General features: G+C 44.6%; 1 protein-coding gene across 3 annotated transcripts in view; it reads left to right on the forward strand.

Moving 5' to 3' along the window:
- The first annotated feature begins 725 nt into the window (after positions 1-725).
- Positions 726-25,194, forward strand: part of LOC117585563 (tyrosine-protein phosphatase 99A) — a 109,648-nt gene continuing 85,179 nt past the window's right edge. For all 3 annotated transcript variants that reach the window (XM_034275090.1, XM_034275086.1, XM_034275087.1), the window contains exons 1-2: positions 726-1,101; positions 7,194-7,593. In XM_034275090.1, coding sequence (XP_034130981.1) covers positions 7,497-7,593 — 97 coding nt within the window. In that variant the 5' untranslated portion in view covers positions 726-1,101; positions 7,194-7,496. The remainder of the gene's footprint in view (positions 1,102-7,193; positions 7,594-25,194) is intronic.

Genomic DNA, 25,194 nt, shown 5'->3' on the forward strand with positions numbered 1-25,194 from the left:
TTGACCTGCTGTAAGCAGAGCAGAGTGTTGTCGTAAATCCGCGATTTAATGTTAAGCAATGCAACCCAAGGTTTTCGGGCTAAGGTGTTTAGTTGTCAATTCATATACAATTTTCCAATTGCACTATAGCTGAGTAAACATCTTTTAATAATTATAATAAGTATACTTTGAGGGGTCAACACTAACATTCCACTTTCTACACAGACTTCTCACAGTCCCTCTCTAGCATAACATATACTAATTTTGGGACCTACTTATTTCGTTTCCAAAACGACCCACAAAACTGCTCTTCTCTTCTCACCTGAGCGCGTTGTGTAGGTCGTGTGCTCTGCTCTTATCATTCGCTGGCAACGTGATAAGACCCGCTCCATTCGGAATTGAGGTGAGTTTCGGAGTTTAAAGTGACACCGGAGAGCGAAAGGGAATCCAAGCTCTCCGCTCTCTTGCTTTTTGCGTCTCTGTGTGTCTTCGGGCAGGACGAACGAATGAAACGAAACGAAACGTCCACCCGCGCTCAAATCTATGCAATGGAATCGAGAGACGAAGGCAGACGCTGTTACCCGAATGCGAGGCACGATGGAAGCGAGCTGCTAACGGTCTGGCCTTCCGCTGTTGCCACTGCCACACAGCCGCGCCGTCGCTATCTGCTACTGCCACGACGAGCTGAGAATTTATTTGTGCAAAAAACGAACGCGCTTCAGTTTCGTTTTTGTTGTGCGCCCGTAAGGATGTGTCTACTGCCGCTGCCGGGCTTCGTGCGTTCGCGTCGCGTGTGTGGGCATCCAGGACGCTGAAGCGTTCAGCCATTCAATCCGTGTGGCCCAAAGCCGGGAAAACTGGCTGAGCCAAGTGCCGAAGCAAAAGGCCCTCGGGCCAAGTGTCCAATGTGAATGATACCATTATTGTATCCGTACTGCCGCGTATACGAAATCAACCTACAAGGAAATAAAATTTTGAAATGATGAAGAAGCATTCAGTGAAGTTCGTGTTTAGTTTTTGTTTGTGTTGTGTGCGAACATCGTCCATGGAATCATTCGCCGTATTGTCATCGTTATCTGCACGGCTCTCGAGGAACGAACAGAAGTAAACAGACAGCAAAAGGTGCCTATCCCAGATGGAAATTGGGGGTATTTCTGTTTGACCCACAAGCTTTGCTCCTCTTCGGTACTCCGGTCAGAGCGTGCGACATTTAACGGGGCGCTCGCAGCCTGCATGCAAATTGGGGAGCTTCCAGCTCATTCCCAGCTCAGCCACGTTCAGGATGAAATTTGCTCCAGTTCTCGCTCATCCTATCCCTGCTCCTAAATGCTTAATAATCGTGTGCTGGCTGTGGTCGGAGCTGTGAAATAAAATTCTGAGCTCGTACTGCCTGCACTCTGCTTCTGCTCGACCACCGAAAATGCGTTTGGCAGGCATCAGCGCCCAGCCCCAGTCCCGGCCCAGCCCCGCCCCCCCCCCCCACGCTGTAGCATATTTTGCATTTTAGGATCCCGTTTTGGATTCTGCTTCTGCCAAAGGGGGAGCGGCGAAACTTCTTCCTTTCCGCCTCGTTTGACCCACTTTGGAAGAAGCATTTTCGTTTTTCGTTTTCAATTTGTGTCTGAGCGGTATGATATCAGGATGGTTAGGAGCTAGGCAAGAATATGGCCAAGACATCTACTGAGCGCACAGAACTTATCCCTCTTGCCATCTTGGTTAATTAGTTTAATTAGTGAGTGTCGGTTGGCGGTTGGTTTGTCGGCTTTTTGGCAGGCCAGAAATTGGTTTGGCATTTCGGCTCGAAGGGATCCTTGAAAAAGTTTTCAAATTGCTGACCCCCGGATTGGGTCATGCCCTGCCGCTAATAGCCAACATTATTGTTAAGCACACAAATAGACAGAGTGGGAGAGACGTTGGCCAACAAAAGGGTTGTCGATCGACTGCATGTGCCATTTAACAAACACTAAGCTCTGAACCCTTTTGCGCCATTTTTCTTAATTTCACTCTCGATTCTTTTCGCCAGAGGACTCTCCTCTGGAACACACACACATACATACATAGTCGCACTCGTATTGCCAGCTGCCATTTGTTGGGTCAACGGCAATAAAAGCCAGCCAGCGACTTAAGACATTTCGTCGGGGCTATTTCGGAGCACCAAATGGAGGCGAACAACAATGGCAGCGGCAATCACAGGGCAAGGCACAAGTAGAGGCAGAGGCAGAGGGAAAACTAAAATAAATTTATTTACTTTGCCACTAAATTTGCGCTGATTCCAGTTGCTGTTGCTGCTGCGAAAGGGGGTTTAACTTTATTTTATTTTTCCCAAAGAGGGGGGTATTTTACGTGGCATTATGCTTGCCCTACTCAAAAATGTTTGTCAACAAACGCAGCGAAGCGGAAAAATGGTTCAAAAAGGCTGCCTTGCCCCCAAGCCCCACCTACTGCCCCTCTATGTGTATGTGCGAATTTGTGAGTGAGTGTGCAAGTGCGAGTGTATGTAAGTGTTTGTTTGCCCAACCTTTGGCAGCATTCCGGCTCTCGTCTCCAGAGTGTGTGCCACGTCCGGTGTTGGCTTGCAGAACTATTTGAAAATTTGCGGCACGTGCCCAAATTGCAAACATCAGCAAATAATAAAATAAATTCATTGTAAGCGGTGCACAGTGACTCCACACACGCTCTTGCCCTGCCCTTAAAAACAGACCAAATTAGTTGGTTGTTCCAAAATGATTAGGCGTCCGTGGGAGGGTGTGCATGTGCGGCGTGTATGGCACGCCACATAAATCGCTCCAAAGAAAAGTGTTTAATATTTTCATACATTCAATTGTGCTTTCATGGCACTAGTCATGCCACTTGACGCTGTTGCAGTTGCAGTTGCGACAAAGCCATTGTTGGCGCTCAGCGCTCTCTACACAGCTCTCAAGTGTTGGTGCCACACACACTGCTCGCTGCGACTGCAGTTGCACTTAAGTTGTTGCAGCAGCAGCCCGTTGTTATTTCAGTGTTTGTTATTTCGCTTCTTTGTGCACCGTCTGGCATTATAATCTCCATCCATAGCTGCCACCGAGTGGCGTGGAGACAGCCAGACAAATAAAGAGACATGCACTCACTTGACACGTGGTTGCTTTTTTTTAAACAGGATTCCGTTTGTCTCTGTAGTGTGTATGCCGGTGACAGGCTGCTGACAGGCCAGGCATTGGCGTAGAATGTATAAATTTGTTGTGAAATTTTAAAGTTAATAAAGTGTTCCAGTTCCAGTTCAAAAAGAGTTGATTAGATCAGAGAAAAGTTAGCAGCAGTCTCCAGCTAATAATAAATCTCACTCAGGGACCCGGACCAGCAAGGACATTCCAACACCTTTGGCTTTGCTAATTAGCCAAGCTGAAAGTCGAGGCTTCTATTTGACTGCATTTCTTTCATGTCAAAGCATTTAATTATAATTCCACATTTACGAGTTTGTCCGCTCCACTCTTTCTCTGTTTTTCTGTTAGACCTTTGCGTTATTTATTTATGCATTTACCTGTACCTTCACCTTTGCCGTGCCAGCAGATGCGGGTGGAAAAACCATGCCGAGGCAAACCCTTACTGTGGGGCAGGCCTTGTAGAGCAGCTATCATGGCTGCTGGTTCGTTGTCTTAATTCATTTTTTATTTCTAAGTAAATAAGTTGTAAATTACAACTTCTGTTCCTGCTGTTCCCGTGCTTCTGTTCTGTTTTGCTGTTCTGCTATGCTGTTGCTACTGCTGTCCTTTGCATCTCCTCTTCATGCCTCATGGAAAATGCAGTGCCATATTTGCATACCCTTGCAGCGGCTATTCTGATTTTGATCAGATGCTTGCAACTAAGAGGGGGGAATTATTTGTAATATGATTATCACTAACAGACGTATAGAGTTTTTTATGATCATTATGTCGGTATGTTGCCAAGGATGCAATGCATATGCAAGGGTATCTATAGCTCTGGTACACGAAGCTGCCCTCTCTTTCCTCGCTCTAAAGTTATGTGTATTTCCCTCAGCTTTCGCTGGAACTGTTTAATTTAAAGTTTTACCCCCGACTGGGAGCGTGTAACTGCACTTTGGGGCGACGACAACTGTGGGCGTTGTCATAACTGCAAATCGGCTACTGACATTTAGCTACTTAACGTTCGCTCCCATGGCCCGTGCAGAGCATTCGGGCATAAAAGCGGCTCGTAACTGTCTATGAACGACTAATGGAAGTGGCCGGAACATGGAAGAGCAGGGAAAAACAGAAAACTGAAAAGAACCGGCCACGCCAAAGAATGGAGAATGGATGGGTGAAGCGCAGTCGGAATTATGTGAAAAATTGAGAAAATGTTACTGCTCTGCGAAGGCACTTTAATTGCCCACGACACTCGCCACCCCTTTGCACTGGACAACTGGTCATTAAGGGCCCTGCCGTGACGTGCAGTGCAGTAGTACTGACGCGAGTTAGGGAACTTGTTGAGTGGTCGTGATGACGGACCGCTGCCGGTGCTTGTGGCGGTGTTGGATGGGGAAAAGAAGCCAGAACCTGGTGGCAATTGTCGTTAAGGTGCTTAGAGTAAGGCGTTGGCTATTTAAGGTCGTCTAGCTGCGGCTATTTACGGGCTTCGCTCGCCAATGTCTTCATTTGGATTGGAACAACTGCAAAGTACTAGTGGTGCTTCAAAGTGGGGTCGAATGACGGGGTCTACCCGTTCATCAAAAACTATCAGATTTAGGTGAATTAGTGATGCATTTTCTTACTCTTAAAAGTAGTACACCCAAAGGATCAACATTTTCCTGCCAAAATACCGAAATTAAACTTTTAGAATATTCTCTAGATTTTTGTATTTGTTTCCTTTTTCTCTTTCTCTTTGTCTTTTTTGTTGTTTACTGTGAAAATGTTGTTTCCTGGGCAGGACCGAAACCAGACAACAGCCACATTCTCTGCGAAAACTTATTTACACAAACTCAGTTTTTGTGCTTCTGCCAACACAGAGATACACACCCATACACCCACACAGGCATACAGGCATACAGGCACACATGGCTGACCAGAGTGTGTCGACAGGGAAAAAGTCAACGTGTTTTTGCACACGTAAAATCCAAGGGTTTGTAATATGGAAAATAACTTCAATTACCAGCAGCAGTCATAATATTTTGCTTGTTTTTCTTTATTCATTTTTTGTTTGCCAAAAGTCCGAAAGAGTCAGAAAGAGATGAACAGAAACAGATGAAGAGAGAGAGAGAAAGAGTAAAAGTTGCATTAAAACTGCTTGTTAAAATACACAATGCAATAATATCACAAAAGACAATTTATGCACTGGCTGTTTCAGGTGTCTGCCTGACCAGATGCTTTTATTAAACGGGCAACAAAATCCCAGAAAAGGAACTGGTAGAGAAAATGTGAGCAAAATAGATTAAAAGGAGAGATGGTAGGAAAAGATTAAAGTCACGCGCTCAAAACAAATGGACGAGATGCTTGTGCGGAGTTCTTCGTCTAAAACAAATCCGCCTGTTCAGATTTATTAATAATTTAGGCAATATTTATGCAAAATGGAATTGTGGGAGCAGGAGCGAGCTACCTAAGCAATACCCCATTTTATCTACGTATTTTTGTGGTTCTGGAACAATGTTTGAGTTCAGGTTTATTTTATAATAAAGAAGAGGCATGTATTCTTCAGAGAGACATACATATACAGAGATATGGAGGCCTCTTCTGCTTTTAAATAAGAACTGAAAAGACTGCAATCTCTGGAGAGGAAGACAGACAAATGAAACATTGGCAGTAATCCTGTGTGCCGTGTGTGCCTAAGGACCAAACGATTTGCTGTCTGCAACATTTTTGTTTTCATTGCAATTTCCAGGGGAAGTTACAAATTTGAACTTTAAATTTTAACGTCAACACAATGACAGGAGGAGCGAAAGAACGGGGGTCGAGTTGGGATACGGCAGTGGCGCCGGGGCTTTGCAGAGGTGGGTGGGATAGCAAGAAAAAATAAACTTGCAGCCTGCAGCAAACACATTAAAACAAAGTTTTTAAAAGCAACCACAACATTTACGTCATGTGCAATGTGCGGCGGGTTTCGTTGTTGCCAAAGTTGAAGCCACCTCCAGGTCCCAACCCGCAGATGGATCCCCTGGTGTACACATGTGTATGGATTGGTAGGGCAACTTTAAGGCGTGCTCCGGCTCTCGTTGCTTCACCAGCTCCAACTCCAACTACAACTACACTGGCAGTTTTTATAGTCAAAAGCCAAGTTGTTTGGCCAACAACAATCGCCATTTGCTGCCACATGTTGTAACTGTTGCCGCATTAAATGTGCACCAAAGCGTCAGCGCACCCCCTCCCCCACTCTCTGCCGGGTGACTGCTGCGGTTCATTCTGCCGTTGCATTTCACTTTTATACCCCACTTTTATGCCCCAGCCCCACCATGCAACCCGATGCACCCTTTGGCCACATTAGTTGACTCTGCACAGTGCACCACCAACAGAGCAGAGATTTCACTCCATTTTATGTTGTCAGACTTCCGAGTGTGTGCCCGCCCTGCCGCCGCTGTGTTGTTATAAAAATGCCAAATTCATTCTCAGCATATAAACTTTAACCCATACATGGGTGTGCATGTGCATCTCTCTCTCTCTATCTCTCTCTCTCTCTCTCTCTCTCTCTCTCTGTGCGCATCTGTGCGTGGTGTTTATGCTTCCCCGCTGGTCGGGACTGACATCTTTAGTTAATTTCGCAGCCGCAGAACTGAAACGAAAGGGACACCAAAGTGAAACTTTAGTGGATAATAAAAGGGATGTAAAGAAAAGAAATATGTTTACGTCCGTATATCATAGTTATGCTAACAGAAAGGATCTAATATTAGAAGAAAGGGTATTATTTAGTATTCAATAACTAACAAAAATATGTTATTAAATATATGTTATTCTTATTAAAACAAACACTAGCCTAAATCATATAAAATACAATTCCAAAGATACATTTAAAATGGTATAATCGACCACAACAGATGAAGCAGTTCTTCCATTCAATGGAATTACAGTACAGTAAACAATTTATTTGTAAATGATGGAATGGAATGACATATTTTGTTTTTAATGCAATAAGTAAAGGGATAAAGAGGAAATCTATTTTGATTCTAACCAAACGCTGACCTTACAAAGTCAAATAAAATATATTTTGCATCATTTCCTTCTCCAGTAATTAAAATTCAATACAAATATTTTCAGCTCGTTTACGATGATTACCCAAAGGCAAAATCTGCTGAAACAACGTCAAAAACTAAACAGAAAAAGCAACAGCTTATAACACAAACATAGCTTAATTGGCACCAAAAAAACACACCAACAAGTGAATACATATTTTAATAGCCGGAGGGGGCGAGAAACAAATCAGAGAAAACAAAAATCTATAAAAAAACAAACCAAAACGTAACGCAAACCACCGCAGATATCGACTTAGATCATAAATAAATAAAACAAAATATAAACACCAAACACCAAAAGGCAAAAATCACAAATAAAGATAACAAAATGACGCTGAGCATACTGGCCAAATCCAAGCATCAGCTCATCATCTATGTCTTTGTGGTGCTCCTGACGACGGCCACCCGGGCTGGACGGATCTTTGGTAAGTTTGAGTTAAGCATAATTCAAGTAAAATGAAAATAAACCCTCCCCGAGAAAAGGGTACGCTTTAGGGGGCCTTTAAGAGAAAATCAAATTATCTCTTCGTGGTTTTGCGGGACTAATTAACGTAGACAGTTTGCAGCTAATGGAATTTTTAATGCCACAAAGACGCAATTTGTAAGCTGTTCTCGAAAGGACTCCCACTCTCTGAGCTTTCTTGTATTGGTTTCGGGTCAAATGGGGCAGATTGACAGTGGAAATTGTGTGCGAGTGCGGGTATATACTCGTATGTAGGTATGTTTGTGTAGGGCTCATGTTCTTTTCGTATTAATTATAATTACAGAAGGTCGCCTTTTTATGCCCCGTCGACGTCGTTTACATTAATGAGGGACGTCAATGTCAAAAATAAACAAAAGAATACACATACATACCTCCCTCTCCTTTCTCCCACCTATTGTTGTCCCCTTCTATTGGAAATGCCGACGCTGTGGTTTTGGCTGCCATGTTTTCTCCTCTCTTTTTACGTTTGGTGCTTTTTTTTGCATTGCTGTTACTCTGGTGAACATTTATATCTGGTGTGTTGTTGATGTAATGAAAATAATTACATTTCTTGTACGTGGTTTGTTGTGCACACTGAGCAGGAAAAGTCCCGGAAAAAACAGACAGCAAACAGTGTTTTAGGATGGGGCAGTATGGCAAAGAACACAGGCACACACACACACACACACTGAGAGTGAGATAGAGAGAGAGAGAGAGAGAGCGAGAGCCGAGCCTGAACTAATTAACTGACAAATAAATAAGTAAACATGAAAACAGTTTTGTGCACATGGCGATAATTTACATTTAATTATGGCAGCATAACTAGTTCCACACGATTCCAAATTTCAAGTGAGCGAGCAAACCATGCCGTAAAAGGGTTGCTCTACAACAACCTCCACTCGAGTCGAGTCGACTCTCTAATTGCAGTCAGGCTTGTCGGTGTTGGATCTGGGTCCCCGCAGAACCATTAGATTCGGCCAGGGCCCAGCATGAGCATCGGGCACTAGAACAGTGAGAGCAGAAACATTTCCAAAACGAAACTTTTGTTGACACACATTTTTTCATGACCATCCCATCTCCCCTCGTTGAGTTCCCAAAAAGTAAGCTACAAAAATGTGCACGCAAATGAGTTCGCAGTTCGCTCGTCATCAAGAGCCGCAATAAAAAAGCGGACGGAAAACAAAAACCAGTAATCAAAGTTCACTTTGGATGACGACTCTTTAGATACTCTAGCAGATTGGCCGAAGTTTGATTATTCTTTTCATTGATGTATTAAGAAACATAAGAGCTAATTAGTGACGATGGGAAAATACCCTTTCTTTACTTTCAATTGCAAAAATCGGATCAAAATCAGAGTATCTTCCACAAGAGTATGAAAAAGAGAGAGAGAGAGAGACCGAGCCGTGAACATAAAAAGCTGTGAACAAACCAGCACACATGCAAACAATGGCGATTACCGATATCTTTCTGGGTGTGTGTTTGCTTGTCTGCATTGGCATTAGGCTGCCAGTTGGCGGTGCTTTTTGTCGGCCATTTTAAAGTGTCTGCAGCGCGAGCATCAGTAGCCCACAGTCGCCGCAGCATCAACAACAACAACAGCAATAAAACTACAAGCAACAAACACACGCAGACCCAACAGACAGATACAGACGCAATCGGTGGCACACAGTTCAATACGTACGTACATATAAAAAAAAGACATATACATACATACACTCGACCATCAAAGCGAAAAGTTTACGCGCTTGTTTGCTATAATTTCGATTGTTTTCACTGCAACAGAAGCAGCAGTAGCAGCAACCGCCCAGCCACGCCCCCTCACAGAGAGTCGAACGCCTTCCAGTTCTTGCGACAACTGTGCGCCATTTGGCAGCAATTTTCGTTTTATTGATGGGCGATGCAGCACAGCAGCGATGCTGCTGCTAGTGCTGCTGTTGCTATCACAGCGAATCACTGCTGCTGCTGCTGCTGCTGCTGCTGCTGCTGCTGCTGTGAGTGCAACAAAAGCAACACCAACAGTCGTCACAAAAATAAGTAGCATAAGTAGCACACATACACATATACATTGAGACTTTTACTTGAAACTTTTGTTTCCCTTATGTAGTTGCGGTTAAGTGCGAGAAATTTATGAAAAACTTTTGAAAATGTTTTCGTAATTAAAGTTCTGGCACAATGCGACGCACACAAACAAAACAAAACCGGCAACAATGCATTGACAAAACTGAGCGGTACTTGGTCTACTTTCGCCTTCTAACGTTTTCACAGCCCGGATTCAAGTGGGCATGTAACTGCAGCTAGTCGGAGCTAATTGTTGCCTTAAATGATGCCACACTGTGCGGCACGCAGATTGTGCGAGATGCATAAAGCAGAGACAAAGGAGCTTCCAGTTGAAAGTTGTTTTCCAAGTCGAGAGCTTCATCCCCCGCAGAAGTATGGCCGCCACAATGGAGCTCCATCTTAATGGGGATCCAATAAAAGCAATGGTTATGGCATGGTGTAGCGGCCCCCATGAATAAGTCGGCAGATCTGCCAGAACAACTGGAGAAAATACCATATTGAATAGGCAATTTTTGCCATCAAGGCATATTTATTGAACCTGCAGCAAGTGGCACGTGTGTTCTCACCCCACGTCACCTGTCTCTTACCAACTCGAAATAGTCCAGCATTAAGCGAAAATTGGCAAAGTGAATGCTTGAATGCCAGCATGGCGTGTGGCCCCCTCCTTTGCTTCCAGCTATTAGCTCGACTTAAATGTCCCTTTTCCGGTTTCACACATCCACATCTGCAATTACAGTCACAGCCACACCCACACCCACACCCAACCACAGTTGACGGCGCATATGAGAGGACACAACACCCCACCACTGCACACCACACCTAACCGCACTTGCCAAAGTGTATTAGAAGTCGTTCGGGTGTCGCACGTCACAAATCGTTTCGCTTTTGTTTTTAAATTATTCATGTTGTGTCTAAGAGCAAACAGCGATTTAGGACTCCCTCGATACGATAGCCCGGTTCGTGCCTCCACACGCACTTTATATTCAGCTCATTACAACAATGCCGAAGCAAAGCATTCGACATCGCAGCAACAACCACGACAACAACGACAGCAACGAAGGGAAGAAATGTCTGAGATTTTATTTAGTGTAGGCGACGTCCTTGGTGGCTATCCTGTCTGAAGTAATTTCTTTATTAGATTGCAAATTTTCACTTGCCCCGGGCTACAGCAAAGCCAAAGGCACGGAGCGGCGGTTGAGCTACAGCAGCTAAAAACAATTTTCCAAATTAGTTTTTGCCTTCGTTCCACCCGAGGACGCCTTAAAAGCAAAAGCAAAAAATTGCTTAAGAATTACATTGAATTGCAGGGTTAAGAGCAAGTCCAGAAACTTTTAAAGCATTCTTATGCAGCTTTAATTCAAACTGATTTTACGGGAAATATCGGAGAGAAACTATTTACTCTCCGAGTGCCGGGTATAAAAACGATTTTCACAGCTGGAATGTGCTGAGGATTCCTTATATTTCAACAGGAATTAAATTAGTGCCACTATTAAGTAGTGCATTAGAAAATTGTTTCAAAATATCTTTCAGTTTACTCTCTCCAATATCAAACAAAAACGGCAAGTCCAACCGCATTTACCAACTGAATGGGCAAATAGGAACTGCTTTGACATTTGTTTGGTTTTCCAGAGCCATCCACACGAGTACTCGTTCAGTGGTAAATAGTGCGGAATATTTGATGATGCAACAACAGTAGCACCAAAATGAAAAAAAGAAAAACCAAAAATACTGAGCCTAGAGCGGGAAATAGAAAATTGTTTTTCCAACACTACAATACAATGCAACTGCAACTGCAACTGCAATGGCAATGTCATCGAAATAGGCCAGCAAACGTGGTCTTTTCATAATTTATGCGGATGGCAAATTTAGACAGGGCGCCCACAAATAATACAATGCATGCGGCAGAGTGCCAGAACGGGTGGGCGGTTGAACAGCCGAATGTAGATGGATGGAGGACGAGGAAGAGGCTGCTGCCGGGGGCACACAATATGGCTGGCTGGCAATTTGATGGTTCATTGTTCTGCTGGCTGTGCTATTGGCATTTTCAATTAATGGAAAAATGTCGGCAGGCCAACAACAGCAGCAGCAGCAGCAGCAGCAGCAGAACCAGCACCAGCAGTAGCTATAGCAGCCGGAGTCCTATACCTAATGGGGTGGACCTGCAACTGAGACTGAAACTCTGGTAAAAACGATACATGCATATCAATTAGCAAGTTCGAGGTGCAGTTCTAGGCCCAGGGAATACAATTTGATTATTTTTTATGAGTCAGTGGCAGTGCAGTTTCTAAAACTCAAAACTGTACCCAATCAAGCGTAAAGCGAGTGCTAGAAATCAGAAATCAGAACTCATAAATCCGATATTGAATATGCCTCTCCTTTTACCGAGTGGATTCGCCGAATAGATTCAAATTCTGCTTGTTTGCCTCCGCAGTTGACTTTCCCTACGGTCGGCTGGCATGGCAAAAAATTCAATTAAAAATCAAACTGCCAAATTCAGTTCTCGTTATTCATATATGTATTTATTGTACATATATAATATATGTATATATGAATGTATATATTATGTGCAACTGAAAGCCAAAATCACAGAAACCGAAAATTGTGTACGTGAATGTGTAAAATATTGGCAAATAATAATGCCATAAAAACCAACGGAAACTATTCCAGAAATATTCAAATGAAAATCTCCTTTGTAAAAAAAACCCAAATTGTTGTCATAGAGATGCCGATGAGGTAGAGGGGGCCACTTGCTTGTTTTTTGTTTGAGTTGTGCTTCACACAGTTTTGCCAGGCAACAATTTGCAAATAATATTTTACGCTTTTTACACAAATTTTCTACTACGCTGGCTACCAACTATACTGCGTTGGCTTTAGCTTCCTCTTTTGTTCTGGATGATGATGATGATGCTGCTGCTGCTGTTGCTGTCGTCCTCATCGCCAGCTCCATCGTCGTGGCTTGCTTGGCATATCGAAATAATTTTGTTACAAGTTTAATTAAATTTTAGGAGCTACAGAGCAGTCAACAACACAATATATTCAGCTGGGCCGAAACTACATGCGATGTTTTTCGATGTCTATCTCCATCCGAAAAATAATGAACAATAAAATCTGACGAAGGCATCACATAGACCACAATCTAAATGGCAGAGAAGCTTAAGAAAACTTAACTTAGACTTACTTTTAAGGCAATGGGATAAATGGAAATTAAATTTTCATTACAATTGTCTTGGGAGCAAAAGCGATGGCTGCTGCTCGGTCAGCCGAAAATAGTAAATTAATCCATTGGGAAGCCACACAATTTATGCAGGTCGTAAATCTTTTACAATGCTTCCGATGCCCTCGATGCTCGACAAATATGAATCATTCGCTAAATGTGAGTCATTTAACAATTAAATTGCATTCAATGTTTATTTATGAATCTTTTTTTAACTGACTTTCCATCGATTTGGATAAACAACAATAATTGATTAGACAATTACCAGAGCAAATATTGATGGTTAAAAATGCACTCCCAGGGGTTGGATAGTTGAAAATATTCAATCAAACAAATGCTTTACTTTTTACTTTATTCAGTGCATTTTGAATAACCTTTAAGCCGCCGCAAGAGGAAAAGCAACCGCAATGGAGAATGGACTTACTATACCCATCTTTGCACAGCTACCCTCACCTCACCTTACCCACCTGCTCTGGTATTCCCTGTGCCATCATGCGCCTATTATAATCCTGGCTAAGCTGCAGCGATTATTGTCTAAAAAATTCATGTATTTCATTATTAGCCTCTGCGCCAGCGGCTCTTCAGTTCCGGCCCGGGCCAGTCCCGTCCAGGCTGGGCAGGGTCGGACCATACTGGACTGGAGCTGCTGCTGCCGCTGCTTCCCCACCCGAGGCTGTTCATTTGCTGTCATAATTTAATTTTTGCCACCAGTCGAGGGGCCCGAGCTCACACAGATAGTCTCACAGAGAAAGAGAGAGCGAGACAGGTAGGAGAGGCACATCCTGCTCTGTCAGGGCTTGTCTTTTTGCTTCGGCTCCTGCAGCATTGTCTGTAGAAAGTCAACATAATCCACAGAGTCCTGGCCCGACTCGGCCCGGGCGGTGCTGGCCCTCGCTCCGGCATCAAGCTTCAAAAATCCCAATGTGGTCGCCGCTGTGGCTCATTAATCCATGCAGTTGAATGGCAGACGCAGACCCTCCACATGGCCTGTTTTTGCTTTGGTTTCTGGTCTCTACATCTATCCATCTACGTTGTGCCATGCTGTGTTCTGTTGTGTTGTGTTGTGGGAGCCGAGACACATAAATCAGACGCCTGCGGGCAGTTCATCATCATCACCAACCTCGTCGTGGTCGTGGCCAAATGAGCTCTCCCCCGTCTCCGTTCCCATAGTCCCAGCTGGACTCACAAATACGCTGCGTAGCGCGCATGAATGTCACCATTTCTTTCGCTCAATTTGCTACGCAAATTATAAACACCGAATGGAAATCGTAATAAAAAAAAGAAGCCTGCAGAACGCTGAGCTTCCCAGCCGTTTAGCTACCCTTCAGCACTGTGGCCACTGGACAGGGAATGTCCTGCCTTAAGGCCATTCGAATGTACTCCCAGCAAAGGGTATACGGTTGAGAAAACTTCAACTTTGATGAAATTGAAACGCCTCGGGATTATTTAAGCATTTATTTCGGCGGGGCGGAAAGTCAATAATGATACAATTTCCACAGACAGCCGCAGCCGCCGCAGTCCCTGCCTCAGCCTCAGCCTCAGCCTCAGCCGCAGCTTTAAGCAGCCTCGAGGACAGAGCTTGAGCTCTCTCTCCGCAGCCAAATATAATAAAATTCGCATAAAAATCATTTCGCAACAGCTTCAGCTCTTCAGCTGCTTTCTACGAAACGGGGGTATGGTTTGAGCCAAGCTGCTTAAAATGTTGACCGACCTTGGGGTGAGAAGGCAATGGTACGGAAAACTAAAGGACTTTAATAGCTGCATATATAACAGATGAATTCCAGCAAAGTCGCATTCTTACACTGTGCACCCACTGTGCAGGAAGACAGGACGGGGTATCATCCACTGTCCACCCACCAACCAGCCTGCAGTTGTCTGGCAAGCAGCCCAGAAGTTGGGTTCTGCAGTCCGCAGTCGGATGAAGTTGGCTCTGCTAAATGGCCAACGGACTTGCTGGATGGTTGGCTGGCTGGTTGGCTGGCTGACCAGTCCGTGATGTCGCGCCTATCACAACCAATTTACTAACGAAGCAGATAAATCCAATTTCTGGCCGACAGCAGCTAAGCTGCTTGAAAAAATACTGAAAAAAAAGGACACAGGCAACACTTCCTGCCTGGAGACAATTTCCGCTTCCGCTTGGCTTGACCGGCGCCTGGAATTGACTCAGCCCTCCGATGCGAGGGCGAATCTTGGTTTATTAAGCTGATCATCGGGCTTATTAACGCTTAGCACTGGGCCAAGGTCCTTCTCAGCAGTGGCCACAATTTAGGGGCGTGGTCGGGTGACATCTTTGATGCCTTTGTGTGTATGTGAAAACTTTCGATTCGACGTTAAATTAATTAGATGAAATAATTACATAGTTTCCGGAAGGAGGGGGAGGATGTGCGTGCGCCCGACTCTCAAAGGAATCACTCAGGCAGATTGGAATGCGATTGCTCAGATGAATTCTTGCTCAACTTCAGTCACACCTTTGTCAGAACTCGGCAGAACTCTCCACTCAATACCCAGTGCACTGCAAAGGCGAACTGCACTCTTTCAACACAGCCACAGCCACAGCCACAGCCGCTGGGGGCAACAGCAAAAGGATGGATACTCCGGTTAAGATGAATGTCCTAATGCCCCTCATTTATGATACATTTCATTGCATTTTAATCAATTGTAGCAGCCACAGAGGCTTCTCCCAGGACATCTGCTTGGTCAGTAAAGACATTTTAATTTGTGTTTCAGTCATTCAGTAGAGTTTAGTCTTTCATTTGGATTTTCTGTGAGTTATTATGCCAGTTGCCCAACACAATTTGATACACACTGAGTGAAAACGGAGAAGACTGCACATGGCCTGTGCACATTTATTTGTGTGTCTTGTCCCGAGGTTGAGCAGAAGTTTTAAATTAAATTCTAGTTACTACTGTGCGTAAGGGAGCAACCAGACCTGAGCGATGCACCATCTGCAGCAGTCTGACCCAAATACCAGGCCAACTTCACTTTTCTGTCAGTACAGGGAGGGAGCTGGTACCGTACGAAAGCACCCTCGATGAGACTGTGAAGCCATTGAATCCCTGCCAACTCAATGATTTTTCCGTTGCCGGCTGCAAAGCCGATTCGAAATCGCTCTTGGACAGCAGTACTTGCACTCGTTCAGTTTTCCTGTTCCATCATAATACAATTTTTATAATTTAATCAAGCTGAGAGCTGTCCGGAGTCCTGGCTGTTTTTCTCTCTGTCTCTCTCTCTCTCTCTGTGAGTGTGTTTGTGTGTGGCATCATCACTTGATGTGCAAATAAAAATAAGTGCGACAATAAAACAAAAGCCAAACAGAAGCAGAGCCGTGAGTGGAGATTAACAATGGAGGCGTCTCGCAGCTTTTACGACCGATGTGATGCGATGTGATGGCACTGCTACAGTCACTGGCTACATGGCCATGGCATTGCCCCATTCCCCAATCCCCATGCCACTGGCACGCATTTGTCATACACTTTTCGGGGCAATAAAAAGGGTCCTGTGACGGGTTGCCCAATGGCGTCGTCTGTTTGCCTTTGTTTGGCTTTTATTGCCGTCGCTTGTCAAAAATGGAAAGCCTTGCAGCAATCTCTCCCTCGCTCTCTCTCTCTCTCTCTCTCTCTCAACGCTTTTTAAAGCGCACTCTGAGGATTGACTTGGCTTTAATGCCTGCAGAGAATGATGATGGTCATAAATCTATTAATTTTCATTACGCAATTACCAACAGCCGCAGCAGCCGCAGCAGCAGCAGCAGTAGCAACAGCAGCATGTCAGAAGGTCAACGTGTTCGTGTGCTAATTACAGGACACGGTTCACTTATGTACATAGATGGAGCGAAACCAGAGACAGGAATAGAGACAGTGCCAAAACCCACAGAATGCGAGTATGATCAATCAAAACCCCGACACGTATCTGGGTTACGGCTGCGATGCGTGATGCGTGAACGCGTGATGCCAATACCAGTACGATGGCCTTGCTGCAGGGCCTCATGAATGCTTTGATTAATTGCCCATAGACATATACAAATTTATCGTATAAATATTAAAATGGATTCAACGATTTTTCAACATTTCAAAGCGAGCTGGGGCCCCACAGGGGGCGTGTACACAGCCACATAGAAATCCAGACAGGAAACCATATCGACAGTTAGTCGGCTTAGGGCCTACTGTGTATACTCGCACATGAAATCCCTTCATTGATGTATCGCTCGGATTTGGGCTGGGCTCTATCAAACATTTGATACTCATGAATATTTTAAGAGCGCTTGCGAAGCAGCAACAACTGCGGAAATAAATGCATACATTTGAATAAACAGGCTTACACAAACTTAAACAACTGCACATGTCACAAATACAATTGAATCGTGTGTATCTGTTTGTGTATCTGTTTGTGTGTGTGCGTGTGTGTGTGGGGGGGGGGGGGGGCATGTAAACCACTTGTTATACGGACAGGATGAGAAGGTTGCTCCTGGTGCTGTTCTGTGAACAATTTATATCCGATTTTAATATTGAATTGCTGCCAAGTCAAAGCCAAATGAACTTTGTTGTTCTGTTGTTGAGTTGAGTGGAATCGGGTTCGGATTTTTAGGCTGGGGATTGTTTTGAGTATTGGGTCTGTTTCCAGGCAACTAGCACTCCACCACGTTCGATAGATTTTGTCATGCATCGGTGACTGTCGGGTGGAAATAGCAATCGGATATTATTTATGAAAAATTCATTCACAGAGAACACAATGTCTAACAAGCTCAATGATTGTGCCTATTAGCGAGGAGATCGGAATCAAGCCGATGCCGATACCATTCATATGTTCAACAAAAGTTATCCCAAAAAGCCAAAGCAGTCGCGTTGCCAACGAAATTGTGTCTAATTAAAGCGAAATATGAATAAGCAGTAGGAATAGTAGGCCAAACCCGCCACAAAGGAGCAAGCAATGTGCTCACGTAATTGCCGGAGAAATCTAATCAGACTTTCTGATGTGGTTGCCACAACCGGAGTCATGTGTGTGGCACGGTAGGTACGGGGGGTAGGCTCAAGGTCCCACGCACAAATAGAAATGCATAAATCAAATTGCTGGAGATTGGTAACCAAGCAGAGATAAACGCGTATTATTATGCCGTCAGATTGGGATTGGTGGCGCTGGTGGCGGGGGTGGCGAGGTTGCTGACGGTGGTGTGGGTGTGGGTGTGGGAAAGCTGATTCATGTTTCTTATCATCCATCAATCAATCGGCAGGGCGAGGATGTGGCCATTATTAATAGTCCTGCCTTGGCAGGATACTATTTAAGCAGCACCCAGCCTAGGGACTGATTTACATTTGGTTGTACAAAGCGGCTGCTGCTCCTGCTGCTTCTCCCCTCTGTTGTTTCTGCTGTTGCTCGAAACTTGCGAAACAATTTATCGAGCGGAACACACAAACACACAAACGCACAAGTGTGTACACAAAAACAGAGAAAACACACAAGTGCATGCACACACACACACTCTGATGCAAAAATGAATGTCGACAGGCAGCCCCGAAAGGCTGGAAAAACTTTTCTCAGCTACAAAATGGAGAGTGCAAGACTCCGATTGGGACTCAGAAACGAAAGGGGAGACAGAGCCAAGCAGACAGAGAGGACCAACCAAGTATTGTTGTGGCCGGGCCACTTGGCGCATTCCAGACAAGTGAAAACTTGACAAACTGGGTCAACGTCAGCCCACAGGGGGGGCTACTCTCTCTCCTTTGGCACAGAACCCCTGCTTTGGCATAAAAATCAATCTAAATGCAGGCCACAAAGCTGCTCCCGGCCAGGCTTGTGGCATTCAATTAATTCAATAAAGGCTTACTGCTCACAAAGATAAGAGACATAGAATCCATTAGTTATGTTTAATTGAGAAATGTGTGTCGCGGATCGCAGTATTTTAGGGAACAACAACCGGTGTCTTCGAAGCAAAGACAGCCTCCAGCGATTTGGTAATGTAAGTGCACCATTTTGTGATGCTTGTGATGCTATCTGAAACCATTCCCCGCTGCTCTATTGGGCTATGCATCTACATTGAATTTGGGGACAATCTCAACTAGTTTCAAGTCATGTAAATGAGCATTGGGCAAATGCAAATCAAAATATAATAGAATTTGCACATTGACCGCAATGTACTCGGCTTCTCTCAGTTTTTGGGGGGTCTTGGGGATGGGTAGGGGTTGGGAGGAGGGCTCTGTGGGTGGCCAAGTCAAAGGCAAAACAGCTGGTGGCCCGCAGTAAACGTTGACCGCATGATTTGTATCACAAATGGGCCACAAATGGCCACAATGCACACTCTCCTCCAACACACACCCATGCATAGAGGCAGAGAGAGAGAGAGAGAGGGGGTGGGAGAGCTCATAGAGTGCCCACTGCAAACATTTATTGCTAATTGCCGAAAGGACATTTGCATAAACTTAACAAAACCCAAAGTTTTCCATGTAGGCAAACAAACGGACGACAACTTCACCACACACAAACGAGGCAACGAACAAACGAACGTCTTGGGGTGTGTGTGTGTATGTGTGGCATGGTGGTGGGTGCTGGGTGTGGCACGTGCAATTTGCTGACCATTTGGGGGACCTATCCAAAGATCTGAACATGGTATAATTTTAGGCACACTTCCCCATGGGCAGGTCACCCAATTAACAGTTCCTAATTGATTGCTCTTGCAGTTGGATCGACACATTTTGGAGAAGTTTTAAACCCGTTTTAAATGTGTTCAAAGAGGAGACGCCCCGAAATAAATAACACGTCTTTCGGTGATATATTTGGGATCTCTCCCTCTCTCTCTCTCTTTTTTGAATTGGTGTCTAAATAGAGCGAGTTCAGGCGACATCTGTGCACTTTATTGGCTTTAATTGCCGCCGTCACATGCGGCGTATGAGTAATGGCGATTTAGACACTGCGCGAGACACACGACTGTATGCAACACATTGGCAGCTCAAACTATTTGTTATGCAAGAAACGACTGGCCCATTTAAGTGCTTATGGAGAGAGGGGATTTGGAGTGGGAGTTACACGAGAAAGACCAACGCGTGCCTGTCCATTTGTCCTTTTATCGCACACGCACATAAATTGACCAAATTAATGCGAAAACGGAACACGCGCAGGGAATGGATTGGAAGGATGGTAGGTCTGGTCTGGTCCGGTCTGGTCCGGTCTGTGCTCTGGTCTGTGTGGGTATTTTAATGAAGTGCTCGACTCAGGCCTTTTATTCAGACTTTTCTTTGACTTTGACTTTTCCCCTAACGATGACATCAATGAGAAGTCTCTCACCAGCACCAGCACCGTCTCTGTCTCCGGCTCGACAGAAGATTTGGCTAAGTGCCCTTATCAAAGTGACAACAGGCACAACATTTTCCCGTTTCTCGTTTTGTGCCACATGCTTTCCATTTTTGTCGGTGTGTGTGTGTGTGTGTGTGTATACCATGGCCCTGTCATCAGTTGCCTTTTGTTATGCCTTAAAGTGGAGACTGACTTCCTTTTATGTCATTTTCCAAAGCTCCCTCTTTCTCTCAATATAAATCTCTCTCTCTCTCTCTCTCCGTATCTGTATCTCTAACTACGAATGCCGAATGCCTGCCTGAAACGGTCAATGGATCAGCATTGCAATGCGATGGCATCTCTTGAATCTCAACACGCGCTACATTTTGATCTGAGTGCAATTATGAATGAATAGATGGGGATGTGCAGAGACACTGTCCTCAGTAGCTACCACGCCAGGCAAAAATTTGTTTATGTGGCAATAGGCCAACCGAGAAGCGGAAAGCAAAAAAACTATTAGCATACAGAACCAAGCCCACTGTTGAAATCAATACCAAATGCAGACAGAGACAGGACTAGAAGGAGCAGCAGTGCCACAGCCTGACGGAAGAGAAGTTGAGAGAAGGTTGGTGAGGAAACGACGCTATATGGCAATGTCTATGGCAGAGTGGTGTCTGTGCCTCTGTCTGTCTGTGTGTTGCTCCACATAAAGCACAGGAAATTGTATTTTTATGGCTCTCCACGAAAATGGGAAGTTCGAGTGAGACAGACAGATGGATAGATATACAGATAGACAGAGATGCAGATAGGAAGAGCGAGAGCGTTAGAGAGAGGGAAATGAAAATCTGTTTATGAAGTCATTGTGCCACCAATGGCGCACCACCGCCAACTGCTCCTATTCCTTCTGCTGCACTTGCTGTTGCAGCCGGAAGATTCCCTTCTCGGCTACAGGTCCCCGCGTCTGAGGCGTTCTGGCATCTGTGTGCGGCTTTTATTTTTGAATTTCGTTGCACTGCTTTGCTGACTCTTGGCGGACGCTTTCGGGCCATGCCGTATTTGCCATTTAAATAGAAAATTTCGAGTGGCATTTGCAAACAAAACGTGGCCGAAACTTGGCGAAAAGTGGGTGAAAATAAGCCACGACAGCAGTGGCGCCTGGCGGGGTGGGGAATGTGCAAATGTCTACGAAAAATAGCGGGGAAAATTACAAAGAGGGACGCTTCGGGAAGCTCTGGAGCTCTGCAATTTTTGCAATTACAAGCCGGCAATTTTCATTGTTATGGCCATAATGAAAATGGCTGCAACCATTTTTGGCTTAGCCCAAGCATTTTATATTAATTAATATTAAACATAAGCCGACGCAGAGGGGAGCGTGAAGGGTAGGGTGGAGGGATGAAATTAAATTTGCATTTTGACGCTGCAATTTGATTGATGAAAAATGTAATTAGTTGCAGGACAGAGCGTAGCAGTGGATGGCGAATATTCGCAGCATCACTGATGCTTAAAGTCGGGAGCCGGGAGCAGCAGCCAGAGCTGTGGCTCCGTCTTAAATTTGAAACAGAAACAGCAAAAAAATTAATGACAAGCCCGCCGCCATCTGGTTGAGTGAACTGTCGGCATTTGTCTTGGCCAGAAGTTGCCGGAATTCATTACCAAAACGAAAGTTGCACAGCTGCGGCCCCATGCCCAACAGACCACAGCAACTTGTCCGGAGAGCTGACAGTCCAACTCGATTCGGGCACTTAAGAGCATCTCCCTTGTATTGACATGGAGTCCATGGGCACCAGCTAAAAGGCAGGGCAAATAAAACTAGAGCTTTTTTGTGGTCATTTCATTATCGAGCTGCTGCTGCTGCTGCTGCTGCTGCTGCTGCCGCTGCATCTGTAGTAGCTGTAGCAGCGGTTGATGTTGCAAATGTTGCAAACAATCAAACTGAATGCAACAAAATATTTTAACACTCCTTCAGCACCCACCAGCAGTCCCTCGCAGACAGCCAGAAAGACACACAGCGCCAGCCGAGTGGCTCTAAATGAATTGCAATGCAGGGGACAATGCCACTCGGCTTGGCATTGTCCTGCTTAATGTTGTTAGCAGTGTTGCACGCAGTGGGATGATGCTGCTGCTGCTGCTGTCTGCTGCCGGCGGCGATAGTTGCAGCATTTGTTTGCCTCAATGTCATTCAAGTTGACAGCGGGGGCGGTGCGGGACTCAGTCAGCCAGCGAGCCAATCAGTTGACTTGGCTTCCACGCTTCCACTTCCATTCTGGTGAATAAACAAGCCAAAATCAAAAAAAAAAAACGAGAAAAAACGAGAAGAGCGTAGAATGCTTAAAATAAGTTCGAAGCTGGAGATACCCTTTCGAGCAAAAATATCTATAATTATATTGCTGATGTGACTGATTAGGAAGAAACTTTCTAATCCTTTAGTACTTGATCTAGATCCTCTCTGCCTTGTCAGAGTATCCCAAAATAAATGGAAACTCGAATAAAGATGAAGGACGAGAGCGACGACAGACGCAGAATAATTTTGTAGTGGAAACTTTTTCACTTTTCGCTTCGCTTTGTTTTGGATTTTATTTTTATTTTTGTTTATTTTCCATTTGAATTTCGCTATTTTTCTATTATTTCTCTTTGTTGCTCATTTTTGCTCATGTTTTTTCTCATTTCCCATTTTGATAAATTGCGCTGTGCGTCATGGCAACGCCCTCGGGCCGTACTGTTACCCGTGTCGAGTGGGCGTGTCGGCCAAATACCAGGCCATTAAGCGCCGCTGCCCCACTAACCCCACTCGGATGCAGCTGCTGACCCGAAATGATGTTGGTTCGAGCCGTTGCTGGAGGACCTGCAGGAGTCACCAGAACCAGTCGATTCAATTTAATTACTGTTTATGCATAATGATCGTTAGTTTTGCCTAATTAAGCACCACTCCCACCACTGCCAATGTTATCAAATATTTTCGGAACTATTTTCGGGCCAGGACGATAGATGCACTGCGATGCGATGCGATGCGATGGCTCTGCTGTTAGGGTTGGCAGGTTTTCAGTTGTCCGTTGTCCCGTGTCCGCTTGTGGAGGTGACAACACCTCAAATTGAAATGGAATTGCATTGGGTGTACAATAAATTATGCAAATCAAGCAATTACCAGGCTGGCCTAGTTTGCCATAGTTTCTGGGTGGGAGTCGGACTCTCCTCCATTAGTTCGACTTTGTCACCTGTCAGGCCATTGGGCAATGCAAAAACATTTACCAATTTACATAAAATTTGTATGCTCATTTGCTAAATTCACAAATTAATTGCCGACCCACGCACACGTACCACCACCAATAAATTTACCACTGCTTAAGTGAGACAGGCACCGCCCCTAATGATGGGTTTCGCATGGCCTCAGCGATGCAATGCCTGCTATGTATCTGTTTAGGATTTATCTATAGATCGTATTGATATGCTGATGAACGTGGAGACTCCATTGAGAGAGCTCTCATCTAATGTAATACCCAACTAATCTTACAACAAATATACAATGCGAAAGGTAGCAATTACTTAAGGCAGTGATGACTTTAAGCTGCTTTCCAGCACCTGCTGTGCCCCAGCCTCAAAATTGTAATTTCCTGCCATGCAGTTTTGAATACACAATTCCCCCATTCAGTGGGGAGACTTTACAGCAGACGACGACGTGCTTATTGGAGTATGGAATGGGGCGGAGGAGACAACTTTGAATGCTCGAGTGGACAGGTAATGAAAGCTGTCAGAAACTGCGACATCAACGCTGTCATTCGTTGGGCAACGTTTTTTTTTTGTTCATGTTTTATCAAAAAAAAAAAAAAACACACACACACACAGAAAAAAGCGGAAAAGAAAATGTTGAAATGCGTGAAAGGAAGAAAAATGTATTCACCCGAGCCGCATCGCATGCAAATTTATTCACTTGGACGCAAATAATACAATTTCAATGGCATTAATAAAAACAATTTTCATAAATGAATGAAACCGACAAAGGGAGCAGACATCTCCCTCATCCAGTGAGGCGCATCAAATGTTTTTGTATGCTAAAGTAGCTTAAAAACTTAAGTGGCAGACTCTTTTCCATTTCCATTTCCATTTCCACTTGCAGCTTGATTTTACTTTGTTGGCACTCGTAATTGATGGTCCAAATGGTGTTGGCGAAAGTTATATGCTTGAAGTTTTTATGGTATTCGACACGGCGGGAAAGTTTGCAGACGAATATTGAACTCGAGCACGGATTAGAATCGCTCAACGGTCAGTGGGAGCCAACTGCAGCTCGTTTGGGGGGCCGTTTATGACCGCTTTTCCGTAATTTCTATTATTTTACATGGGTCTGGCTCTACTACACTCGAAAAGCAAACAATTAAATGTCCAGACTGCGCCCGTGGGCATGCTGTGAACAGAACAAATTGAGGTCAGGCCGAGAACGGGTGAAACGGCAGCAGTAACAGCAACAGCAAAAGCAGCAGCAATGAGGGAAAACCCAAACAACAGTTAAAAGAAAATTGGCTGCTACAAGCGACCACAAAATGAAGTCGGCTGGGAGTAGCAGCAGCATTCAGAGCAGGAGACCTCAAGGCTGAGGCAGATCTCGGAGCGGAAGCAGGGATGCAGGGAAACCTGGCCATGGCCACACGCCAGACACTTGTATTTTTTGGGGTCATAAAAGCAAGAGAAAATTGTGCTAATTAACCCTAAAAGAACGGGTCGCTGTGTGGGTGGATTTTGTCCCTAGATTCTGCTGTTCTGCCCTGCTGTTAGGCTTCCACACTTTCAGTCTCTCAGCTACTCTCTGAGGGAGTGTGTACGAGTGCATTTAAAATTATTATGCACATTATTGCTGCTCATTGTTTTAATAACCCAATTATTATACAACAAACAGTCGAGTCAAGCCGCATTCGACAGGATGCCACAATAGACCTAAATCTGTTTGCTGACTGTTTGCTACTTAATGTTGTGGCAAATGCAAAAATAGTTTTTATTATGCTCGCTGTCAAGTGGCCATAACACGCATGCGACACGTTG

This window comes from Drosophila guanche, unplaced genomic scaffold (genome assembly GCF_900245975.1).
Source record: "Drosophila guanche unplaced genomic scaffold, DGUA_6, whole genome shotgun sequence".
In the NCBI taxonomy this organism is placed as follows: Eukaryota; Metazoa; Arthropoda; class Insecta; order Diptera; family Drosophilidae; genus Drosophila; species Drosophila guanche.